Source organism: Ochotona curzoniae, unplaced genomic scaffold (genome assembly GCF_017591425.1).
Source record: "Ochotona curzoniae isolate NIBS_2020 unplaced genomic scaffold, NIBS_Ocur_1.0 scaffold_4506, whole genome shotgun sequence".
NCBI lineage: Eukaryota > Metazoa > Chordata > Mammalia > Lagomorpha > Ochotonidae > Ochotona > Ochotona curzoniae.
The window spans coordinates 51,542,531-51,555,304 of NW_024467119.1; the positions used below are offsets into that span (position 1 = coordinate 51,542,531).

Below are 12,774 nucleotides of genomic sequence, written 5' to 3' on the forward strand. Positions count from 1 at the left end.
TGCAGCTCTACTTCGGTCAAGGCCTACTTTAAAGACAGGATGGTTTTCTCACATTTTGAAAAAAAAAAAATAGGTAAGAACCTCTAAGTTCTAAAATAGCATCTGAGAAAGAGGTGTTTGCCACTGAAAGAACCTCCAGAATCCCTCAGCATTTAGGTTCCTCTGACAAACACCCTTTTTATTTGTGGGTTTGTCTTGCAACTGTAAAGCTACTGTTCAGTTTTATTCAGTTTGGACATATTTTGCTATTCTGCAAAAAAAAAAAATCAACCATGTTGTTAATTTTTTGAATACAATTAACTTACAAATCAAATCTGATTATAAAAAACAAGCTCATGGATTTTAACATAGAAAAAATGCCTTGAATTAATTTTGGGGGACTCTTCAAGACTGATAGAATTGAGGCCTGATTGCAATTCCAAGAGCATAGTTTGGGATCCTTCAAGAGAAGCTTTCCTTCACAATTTTCACAGTGCATAATTGCCATTAGACATCATGTCCATTGCTTGTTGTGTTGGTAAAAGCCAGGGCTACTTCTTTCCATCTCTGGGCTCCTTATTTTTCTCTTTAAAAAAGACCTGTTTATTTATTTGCAAAACTGAATTACAGAGAGAGAGAGAAATCTTCCATCCATTGGTTTGCTCTCTAAATGGCTGCACAGCCAGGGCTGGTATAGGCCAAAGCCAGGAACCAGGAGCAAGGAGCTTCACCTGGGTTCCCCATTGGGTACTGGGACCAAACTACTTTGGCCATCTTCTACTGCTTTTCCAGGCACATTAACAAGGAACTGGATTGGAAATAGAGCAGCCAGGACTCAAACTGGGACCCATATTGGATACAGGCTTTGCAGGTAGTGGCTTAACCGGCTACGCCACTATACTGATCTAGGCTGTCGCTACTTATTGGTGCCCTTAAACTTTCAGAACCATGAATTGGTTTGCTGACTTGGAATCAGCAATTGAAATTTTCAAAGACAGGTGACTCCGCCAGTTCTGGCTTGCTGTCTAGGAACAATAAAACGTGCTGTGCGCTAGGTAGATATCATCCTAAGCAGGATGTGTATTTGGGTCTCCTCTCCTTCACAACTTGATCTTTACTTTCATGATTCCTTATACTTTGTGGCTATAGCTCGCGATAAACAAGGTAATTTATGTACAAAACGAAAGCTTTGAGGAGGAGCTCAGGCCAGCTCCCAAACTGTTCATTAGCAATTATCCTATGTTGAAACACTGCCCACATGAAGGTTTCTTCACTAGCGAGTAAACTAGGCTGACTCTTGCAGGAGTATAAGACAGCTGTCAGATCTTGATGTCAGTGCCAAGGAGACTCAAGCTAGGAGAGGTTTCGGTGGAATCCCACAAGTTGGAAAAAAAAGAAGATGAACTATACATGATCTTTTAGAAGTGTTTCGAGTAATGCAATAAAGAGTACAAAGTATAAGCTGGGACCTGATCAGCTATTGTGGTAGGAATAATGAAAACATTTGTAGCAATGTAGCATGATAGAGAAAGATCTCAAAGGATAAAGCTATTGGTTTTATTGTGAACTAATTTCTGGTTTTGTTTTTAGCTTCTTGGTTTTTTTGTTTGTTTGTGTGTCTGTTTGGTTTTTGCTACTCACCTTGATGACAGAAATGGAAGTATGGGATAGGCAGGGGGAAGTGCAAATACAAGCTCAGATTTCACAGTTCTTTATTTGACTTGATTTGTTTGACCACCTACTAACGAACTCTGGAATCACCAACCTGAAAAGTACATATTAAGAACTTATAGTTAAGGGTGATGCTATATGAGGTCCATTTAAGATTTATTAGACAAAAACTCCATGCCACCTAGAAATTAGTATTTGGTAACCAAGTGATATCTTGTCACCACTGTGCCCAGAGAGAGAGGCCTGCCCCAATACGAAGCATTATTGGATCACCATGGAGTCACTCAGGAAGCCATCTGTTCATAATAAATGCTAAGTGGGCTAACAACAACTCAATATTCATCTTGGCTATCACTGAACTTTTGCTAGAGATGCCAGAAAGGAAAGGAAATCCTAATCCACTTACATTGTCTCATTTGCCAGAGGAAGTATTTTTTTCTTTTAAAAAATCAATTTATTAATTTCTTTTTCTTTTAAAAATTTCATTAATTTATTATTCCACGATACATTTTCATAGGTTCCGGAATTTCCCTCCCACCTCCTCCTCTAATTTTCCCCATACCATTACAATAGTATAGTCCTTCACAATCAGTCACAAGTCTATCATTCTGCTGTTTAAGTGTACCCTGACATTGTAGGCATGGACAGTGGCAAAGAGTCCAGCATTCTATTATGAAGACACACTCAACCATTTCATTTGGAGTCCATCTTTGATTTGGAACCAGAGATGCACACTGCATTGCATCTTCACAAGGAAAAATAAGAACACATTCAAACATAAGTGAAATATTCTGGTTGTTCAGTTGGAGAATATGCTTCCTGGGGTGACTCTCTTTGTAGAAGAACCTGAAACTGAACTTGAAACTAATTCAAAGCATTATTTGAGTTTACCCAAAAGGTATATAGAACATATGGGACAAGTTATTCTTACAATAGCCCTTGAACAAGCCTAATTCTCACCATTGTCCTCCTGTGACTTACGGGTAGTTGTTTCATGACAATTTCTGGTAGTCTTGACAGGTGTCGGGATGCAGGTTCGTGATCATGAGTGAATATCATCAGGTTCCCAATTTCCTCTTTTGTGTAATGAGCAAATTGGGTTCCACCTCTAAGATTCCTTGCAGTTTTCAAAGTCTGTGCCTCTTCGAGTTGATTGTGCTATAAAACTGATTTTTTTTAATTATTTGTTATTAAAGAGGACGTTAAAAAAACAACCAGTGCAGAACTTTCCTGGAAAATTAGCATTTTTAGGACTAGTTCTCTTTCTAGAAGTGAGGGAACTACAGACAAAATACTGAGGTAGAATGTTATAGTTTTCCTTGCTTCTTGAATTGAATTATTTTCTTTTAACAGCTAGGATGCTGGGTTTTATAAGGGTTTTCATGTAACTTGACTATCATTGTATTATGATTAATACAGTTATGACCAAAATCTGATGAGAAATATTAAATGCTTTCAGTAATGTGTAATAAATTTCTGCCCCCAAGGAGAAGAAAATTTGGAGGAAAATGGTACAGGCCCAGAAAATAATGACACTGGGAAGCACGATTCTTCATCTTTCCAAAGTGAAACAGTGTTCTTTCTACTCAATTACAAAATCATGAAATTCAACATGAATGTTAAAATAATTCTTATATGCTATTTTTTTAAAAACATGTATTTATTTATGTGTTTGAAAGGTAGAGTGAGATAGAGAGAGAGGTGCCTTTCTTCCTCTGGCCACAGTGCTCTGGGCTGGACCAGGAGCTTCTTCAGAGGTACAGGAGCCTCAGGACTTGGAGCATCCTCCACTGCTGTCTCAGGCGCATTAACAAGGAACTAGATCAGAAGTGGGACAGCAGGACTTGAACCTGGGCCCATAGGGGTACTGGTGTTGCAAGCCAGCATCCTGCGCACCTTGTCCATTTCTGCAGGGGGATCCTGCATACACCTTGCAATAGCCTATGTCTAGGGTATCTCTTGGGGCAAATCACACTTCTGCCCTTTTGGAGGATACCTTATGGCTGGCTAAGTGGAGCCTGGCAACCTTGGAGAAAATGATAAAGGAAAATTGGCAGATATGGCAAGATTAGAGATGTAATTTTGCAGGAAACCTGAGACTTGTCCATCCAACCGGGAGATGCTGTCTGAGCTGAGAGAGGGAAATGCAGCTCAAATAATCAGGCCGTTTGGAGACAAGGAAGGGAGAGAACCTTTGCTAGAAACCTGCTCTCTGTCACCTGCTCCTTGAACTTCCTAACCTCCAGATCTCTGCGAAATAAATTGCTGTTTAAGCTACCTAATCTGTGCCATTCTGTTTTAGCAACCCAAACATGATCTCAAACTATATAATTTGGATCAATATTTATAGTTGGTTAGAGCTACTTTTTTTGTTGTGTTACACTGCATGAAAATTTCATTTTGAAAAGATAGATCAGGAGTTAGTCATATTTCACTATGGCATTAAATTAGTGGTAAGAAGAGAAACCTAAACATTTCTACATAAGCCAGACGTTAGCATCATAAAATTAAACCTGTAGTGTAGCCCCAGTTACTTCAGGGATAATGCAGTCTACGACTCCGTCACATTGCCAAGTCATTTAAAAATGTGAATAGAAGCCTGATCAGGAAAATTGGAGGCAATGAACATAATTGAGCTGGGATCCTTGAGCACCCATTCGCAACGCATTTTCTGGGCAAGCATATGTTTGGTTGCTTGAAGCCACTAGGTTTCCTGTCATGTTTCAAAGCAGCACTTCTCATGGCTCTCCAAGAATGCAGTTCCTGGTTTTATATAGAGTAAGTACACAATGAGAAGCTTAAAATTGGTTAATTGCTTCATACAGGGACGGCACAGCAAATACTGAGACATAGCAACAATGTTCATTTCCAGGATAGGAAGCAAAAAAAGTTAGTGTACACTTGCTCTAAGCTTGTTTAAAAAAAAAAAAAAAAACATCAGAAATAGTGAGCATGGGGAAGCAGTGTGAATTGCTGGCAAAATGACCAGGTAACACTTTCCAGCGTCATCCAATTACTACACATTTGTCTCACTGCAGGTTTTTTTTTTTTTTTGCTTTATGCCAGAATAAGATCGGTTTCAGAGAGAATATGAGCCAGCCCCAGGCACTGTGGTAGTACATACACAAAATGATATGCTCTCCAGATTTTAATCTGCTCATCATGGAAGTGCATGCAGCAGATCCATGGACTTCTGTAAGCAATTATGGTGTATGCTGTATTATAGCCAGAAAACAATTACTATTAAGACCAATTTCTTGGACCCCGGCGCTGTGGCCTAGCAGCTAAAGCCCTCGCCTTGAACGTGCTAGGATCCCACATGTATGCCAGTTCTAATCCTGGCAGCCCTGTTTCCCATCCAGCTCCCTGCTTGTGGCCTGGGAAAGCAGTTGAGGATGGCTCAACACCTTGGTACCCTGTACCCACTTGGGAGACTCGGCGGAGGATCTGGGCTCCTGGCTTTTGGATTGACTCAGTACCAGCCATTGTGGTCGCTTGGGGATTGAATCATCAGAGGATATTTCTCTCTGTCTCTCCTCCTCTCTGTATATCTGACTTTCTAATAAAAAAAATTTCTATTTTTTGCTCTTTCATCTTCCCTATCAGCTCAGTATATCCTTGTAAAAACCCATCTCTTTCCTATCTCCAGGGTGTGTGGGACTATGGGCAGGAGTGAATTGTTCTTTGTAATTCACTTTGGTTTTTCTGTTAACCACTCCTGAGGAAGTCATTACGTCATGTCAGTTGCATCTGGCATATTAGAGCATCAGTTACTCCAGGGTCCGTTTGTAGTATCATTAGCCTTTTGGAAAGCTGAGGCCTTCCTTATTCCAAGCCGTGTCCTTGTCATTAAGTATTTTCAGTAAAATTTCTTTTGAAATATATTGCTTATTGGAACAGACTCTTTACTCTTACTACATTTTTAAATCCTAACCAAAGCAAAGAGGAAACTTCAGAAATTTCATGGAAAAGGTGTTACGAAAAAAAAAAAATCCTTAAATTTTGTTGACTTCAAATTTCGTTGCACCAAAATAACCTTGTCTCTTAATCCATTTTTACACACTATTTAAAGCACTCCTCTCACCCCCACTCCCGCCCCATGGGCTTCCTCCAAAGGGGTTTATATGTTGTTCATTTGCCAAGTAGCTGACTTCATTATGGGTTTTTTCCCCCCAGAACACTAGAGCCCCTTCCCAAGAATCCGTACTCACACTTAGGTTGAGGGAATATGCTGCAAAGCTTGACGTTTCCTACTCAATAAAAATCCAGGTTTTTATTTCATAAAATTTTCTTTGTTTGCTTGTAGGAAGAAATCTTTCCTGTTTTCTGCTTTGTACGCCGCCTTTATCTTTGGTGGGAGGCACCTCATGAACAAGCGGGCCAAGTTTGAACTGAGGAAGCCGTTAGTGCTCTGGTCTCTGACCCTTGCAGTCTTCAGGTAGGTTTTTTTACCACCACCCCCCCCCCCAGTTTGTTTTTTTTTTAATAAAATTGCTCTATTTCATCATTTGACTTTGTATCTGATATTTTTGCTGATTGAATTCATTGATGGCCTAAAAGCCGTATCCGGAGAGAAAGTCCTTGTTGCTAACACATTTGCTACTTTCCATTCTGTCTCTTTGGAGTTTTCAAGCTATCTTTTCCGGTCTAATCCGTGCAGTAATCTAAATCACCTGTTAGGATTGGAAGTCATGGATCAGTTTCATTACTTTTGTTGCATAAACATATTTGTAGGGCTTCAGGGAATGTCACAGGAGTGAACTGTTGTCTTTCGTCGAACAGGTGTCCCAAGCATTCTGTTACTAATACTTCATCAAAAGATGCCACTCAGTCACCGACATTATGTCAGCTCCACTAGACCAGAGAGTACTTTTTCTCTGCACCTCCAAACCCATCCTTTATCCCTTTTGCCTGAAGTGACGTGCAGGTCCTCCTAGTTTGCCTCTGGCAGAACTCAACATCCAGCCTGTTAGGACCATGCCTGGTCTCTCCAGGCACAGCTGTCAGCCAACCAGCAGACACATTGCTGAAGCTTGAAGGAGCAATAGTCTTGTAATATTGATGATCTGGTCTTTACAAGACTAATGAATGTGCAGTTGGCGTTCAAAATTTACCAATTGCATGAACAAAAGATACCTATCCTATTTGTGTTTTACTTGTCAAAACCAGCATGGTCGTAACGTTGGTAGAGTAACCTTGGTTGAGGCAGATTTAGAAACACATTACAACTATTTTTTTAAATATTGTAAGTATTCATTTGTAGTTTTTTCTTGTTACATGTTGACTGTTCTACTGTTAAACAGAAATGGTTAATATCATTAAAAAGCTTAGTAGTCATTTTACGCTCCCAAATAGTAATCAAGCAGGAAGAGAATATTTTTTATATATTTAAAGAGGAATCTATTTCTATTCTAAAAGGTCACTCTGTGTTTGCCATTATTTCGGAGCTTGTATTTATTGTTATTGTTATTGTTGCATTGATGACCCAGCATAAAGGAGCATCAGCACTGGATGCCCTTGCTTCCTCTTTCCTCAGCAGTGTCCCTCTGCCCACCAAATGACTCACAAGGATACAGGTGGGAATAATTCTGAGTGAAATGATACCATGATTGATAAGTGCTCTTTGGAAAAAATGGAAACATTGTCTCACTAAAAAGACAAACTAATAATTAGCCTTTTTCATGGACTATTTCAACCTCTGCAGGTGTCTCAGGTTATTTTTTACATTCATTTTTCAAACGGTGTGTCAGTAAAATCTACACGTCTCTGCTTGTGGACTTCTTAGAGTGTCCTCTCTCTTTGTCTGCCTTTTTCTTAAAATCGTCCCCTTGAAGACACCACATCATTTATTCTGTAGAGTTTCTGCACACTAGATTCGGCTTCATTGCATTCTTCTTTACTCTGTAATTCATGGTTTTAAAAAAGTTTCTGTTAAACTTTATGAGAAAAGATATGTCAGGGGCATTGGCTGATGCGTGCCTGGTATGTCTTTGGAGTTGAGAGGATCTAGAAGTTGGACTGTATTGAGGTTTAATAGTTGACAAAACCTTCCGTAAGGTGAGACTTGCCTGCATTAGCTCTTCAGTTATTCTGAAGTGTCAGTAACTAATATGCGAAGGTCTGGATAAATGCTTCATAATTGGTTCATATTTCTCAGCTTCAAAAATTTACCAGCCTAAAAAACTGCATGTCGACACTAAAATTTGTTTTCTTAAGTAACTTGATGAACTCGTGCATTTCGTATGTGTCAGTGATTTTGAGTTAGATTTGATTTTTATGTGTGTTGTAGTCTAGTGCTATTCTTATGCTGATGTCTTAATTGTGGTTTTATATGACCAGATGTTCCAACCCACACATATTGTATGTTTATTCATTGTCCAGAACTAGGGTCAGCCATTTCTCCAAAGAGCCAAAGTTCTTTTGAGCGAAGAGCAATAATGCTTAAACCACTCTGGTACCAGGGATGCTTTATTGGTTTCAATTTGTAAATCTTTTCAGAAATGGAATTTTTTTAAGAAATATATTAGGAGTTGATCAGTGGTACCTCCAACTCAAATGTAGGTCTAGGGAAAGTTTTACTTAACTAGCCTCTTATTTCTCCCACTCATTCCAAAAGTCTGAGTTCCCGGTGTGGGCAAGTAGTGAGTTATTCATTTACTTTACCCACACTGCACATGCAATAGTCATTATCTATACTTTGTCATTTCTAGATTGCAGGTTCTTGTTTGTCTTCCATTTCCTTAATTCTATTATTTTACTTCCTCATGAATCACATTTTGTATACAGTATCAAAAGCCAGAAATATGTAGCGATATCCAAGTGTGCAGAGTTTAGGGTTTTTATGAAAACTGATCATAATGTTCTCAGCAGGAATTTGGAAAACATTGAAAATACAGTTCTAGATTGTAATTAACTTAAAGTGATTCCACACTTAGAAGGCTATACTTAAATAATTGTAAGATGAAAAAGCTAAATTTAGAGTAATAGATATTGTATAATGTTTACATAAATTTTACTCCTAGTAATCATGCATATTGATAATTAATACATAAGGGAATAGTAGAAAAAAATCAACATGATCCTCATTTAAATTTTTAGGGCTTTAGAAAGGCATTAAATGCATACTAATTACTACAAATTAAGATTCAAATTTCAGTGGTGAAGAGCTTGGTTCTAACGGACTGGTAATTTGGAAATACGAAACATTTCTTTTTTTCCTGTTGTATCATCTTCTTATTGAAAACAAATGAAACAAAACCTGATTTCTTGAAGACAGAGGATGTAAAACTTCTTACAGTGTCAGATTTTCTTAATACTAGATTGCTGGAAAGTTTGTTTATTGAGACAGAAAGTAGCCAGGACACAGGGAGAGCTTAGAAGCCAGGTGACGTGAGGAACATGGGTTGTTTCAAAGGTTAATAAACAGTGGAAGCAAAAACACTGGTTCTCAGAAGAAATCCTCTCCCACCCCATTTGCTTAACATCCCCAGTATTGGCATCCCTCATTGATGAAAGTACTCAGCTAGCATTTTTCATAGCGGGAGATAAAAAAATGCCTGGCCTGAAAGAGAATAGATGTGTCATCTTGAGTTGTGTTTCAATCCCTTTCAATCTATAAATAACAGGTTAACCTTCTACCATCTTGTTTATTTTTCCTATTAGTATCAAGTTTGTTACCCTGTGAATCCAGACATGGAGTAAACTAACTATGGAAGGAATGAAACTACATAATGAAGGAAATTCTTTCTCTGCCTGCCCCTTCTTAACCTGATGGCCATCGCGTGTGTCCTTACAAACACATATACTCTGTATAGCCTTTTCCTGCTTCCCAAAGGCAGCTCGACTAAAACACTGTGTCAACTGGGACCTAGCATCAGATAGTCCGGTGCCATCCAGGGCAACTGCAGCCACCTTCAGCGCTTCATCAGTCATGCTAGGAGCGTCAGCCACTGACCATAGCAGAGACTGATGACATAGGCTACTGTGCCGGCATGGTCTCTAACTCTCCAAGTCCAGATTCATAGGATTTTCCTAGTCTCAAATCACAATGATGTGACAGGAATTGAGTCCTTTAACTCCTTTGGAAAATCTAAAACCACAGCAGAGGGACAGCTTGGTGATGATCGCAGTGATTCTTAAATTGTGTCCAGAGTTGGAGTCGGGACTTGGCTCCCTGTTCCACGTTCCTGATACTGCACCCCCTGGAAAGCAGGAGTGATGGGTCAGGGAGTTAGTTCTCTCTTACCTTTGTATGCCTGAACCGAGTTTTTCGCTCACCCTGATCCAACATCAACCGATGGAGACAGCTGGGGAGTGATAGAGCCGATAAGTGCTCCTCTTTTTTGGTTCATTTCTCAGCTTCTCAACTAAGCAAATAAGAAAATCAATCAATCAATCTGGGGCGGAGGGAGGAGTGAAACCAGAAAAAATAAAAGCAAGATATGTCAACCTTCCATTCTTTGAAAGGAAATCATACATCCTAGTCTGCTCTGGGCGGTTGTAGATTTTTGTCCATTTTCCGAGTGTGATTATTAATCATTCCCCAACTTAAATGATAGGTAAAATGACATTCTCATATTATTATTATTATTATTATTATTATTATTACTCTAAAAAGAGGGATGTAACCAGCTAGCACCCCAGTTCTAGCTCCTACTTTTTTTTCATATTTCGTTTATTTTGTCATATTTTGTTTGTTATTTGTTTGAAAGGCAGGCTTACAGAAAGAGATGGGGAGAGACAGAGGTCCTCTATTCTCTGATTTTACTCCTCAAATGGCTACAAAGGCGAGTTGTGCCAGACCCAACCTAAGAACCCAGAGCTTCTTCCAGGTCTCCCACATGAGTGCAGGGGCCCAAGCACTTGGGTCATCATCTGCTGCTTTCTCAAGCATGCCCATATGGGTGGGATGCCAGCATTGCAGGAGGTCACTTCACCACCGCAATGCCAGCCCCTATTGCTGCTTCTTAAACACACTAGCAAGTCTTCCTTCTGGGTTCTAGTGCTTGCTCTGCAGTTGCCTCAACACTCTTCATCCAGCATTTCTGAAGGCTTACCCTTCAGTTCCTTTGGATCTGACCTGAGAGGGTTTGTGTACTTATCATTGGAAAAGCTATCCGGTATTTATTTTTCTATTAAGCAATTTTCTTTTGTAGTTCATGGAAGTGAGGCTTTTCTGTACAGAGAAGCTGAAAACCACAGAAAAGCGCACAAATTTTTAATGCCACAACCCACACTTACTGTTAATGAGTATGGCAAGAATGCCTTCCCAGCAACTTAACCTTAAATTTGGGATACTTTGGACCCAGCACAGTAGCCTAGCAGCTGGAGTCCTCACCTTACAGATGCCAAGATCCCATGTGGGGGCTGGTTCTAATCCTGGCAGCTCCACTTCCCATCCAGCTCCCTGCTTGTGGCTGGGGAAGGCAGCCAAGGACGGCCAGGGAATGCAGCCAAGGACGGCCCAAAGCCTTGGCACCCTGCACTCACATGGGAGTCCCAGAAGAGGATCTGGGCTCCTGGCTTTGGATTAGCTCAGCTCCGGCTGTTGTGGCTGCCTGGGGAGTGAATCATCTGATGGAGGATTTCCTCTCTGTCTCTCCTCCTCCTCTCTGTATGTTTGACTTTCCAATAGAAATAAACTAAGTCTTAAAAAAAATGGGATACTTTTATCATTTTCAGTCTCTGCAATGCAGTTCATACATCTCAATTTAAATAAAAATATACAGGTACTATGACAATTCGAAACAACTGACATATAAGATGTCCTAATCATTTTACTAAAGTGATTATTTAAATAGATGGAAATCCATAGTTTTTTTGCAATGTGGTTGAAAATTGCATGAGTATTCTGGAAGAAGTTACATGATTATGTAGGTTGTAAGTTGAATGACACATGCAACATCTGTTAACAGTGGTTTTGAATTTGGAACGAGTTGAGGCTCACAGTGTTACCCTGCAGTTCCTTTTTGGCCGCTTCTTGTTCAGCAGGGTTTGCTCTGTGTGTGTCCTTAACCACAGAATTTTGAACTAGAAATTGCATACTTAAAAATAGACTTCAGAGGCTGGCATTGTAATACAGAGGATTTACCCACTGCCTAATGTTGGCATCCTATGGGGTCTGATTTGAGTTCTGGTTGTTCCACTTCTGTTTCAGCTTACTGCTAAGGCACTGGGGAAAGCACCAGAAGGTGGCCCACATGCTTAGGTCCTGCCCCCATGCTGGGGACCCGGATGGAGTCCCAGGATCCTGACCACTGTGGCCATTTCGAGAATGAACCACTATATGCAAGATTCCTCTGCTTTTCTCATGCTGTAATTGTGCCTTCAAATACATTTTTAACAAAAATGAGACTTCAGATCCAAGGAATGAACATTTTTGTGAGATTTCCTAACTACATAAACTGGAATGCATTGAATGATGCTGATTACATTATTGAGCTAAAGTTACAATAATTGTGGATTGGCAGGAGAAAACATTTTAAAAATAGCTTGGTAAAGTACTGGGAGGTACTATCCTTGAGATTTCCATTAGCAAGCAAGGAATGAACTCAAACATTGAGGTGCATCTCTCAATGTTAATCGACTTGTCTTCAAGTTACAGAGTTGAGCAGAGGCTTTAAGAAAGAAATGAGTCAGGATTTGGTATATAAACACTGGTCATGTACCCTTTCTGATGCTGTTAAATCAATGAAAATCTTCCTCTTGAGTATAATGCCTTTTTCCTATGCAATAACTCTTAGAAGTTTCTTAGAAGCTAAGGATTGAAAGCATTGACAGCTTTTTCATGAAATCTATTTTTATTGTTTCAACCAAAAGCTCCAAATGGCAATTGCTCACCTATTTTTTGATGATGATGCTGTTGAACTGGCAGGTGGACCAAATCTTATTTAGTATTGCAGAGGGTATAGGAAACCCAGATTCCCACTCCCCAGCCTCCCAATCCCTTGGAAATAGCAGTTCTCACTGGTGCACCAGTAGGTGGATTCATCTAATTGGTAACTAGATCTCCCTGGAATTAATTTTCTACCATTTGTCTCAACAAAATTTTATCATTGAGAATTGGTGTGGGCTGCTTGACTCCTTCTCAATATCGCCTGTAACTAAATTGTCATGCTTGCTGGA

The 12,774-nt window shown here is 39.7% G+C and overlaps 1 protein-coding gene across 2 annotated transcripts in view; it reads left to right on the forward strand.

Moving 5' to 3' along the window:
* The window catches only part of ELOVL6 (ELOVL fatty acid elongase 6), a 118,650-nt gene that overhangs the window by 82,579 nt on the left and 23,297 nt on the right, over window positions 1-12,774 (forward strand). For both annotated transcript variants that reach the window (XM_040966698.1, XM_040966697.1), the window contains one exon: window positions 5,957-6,088. In XM_040966698.1, coding sequence (XP_040822632.1) covers window positions 5,957-6,088 — 132 coding nt within the window. The remainder of the gene's footprint in view (window positions 1-5,956; window positions 6,089-12,774) is intronic.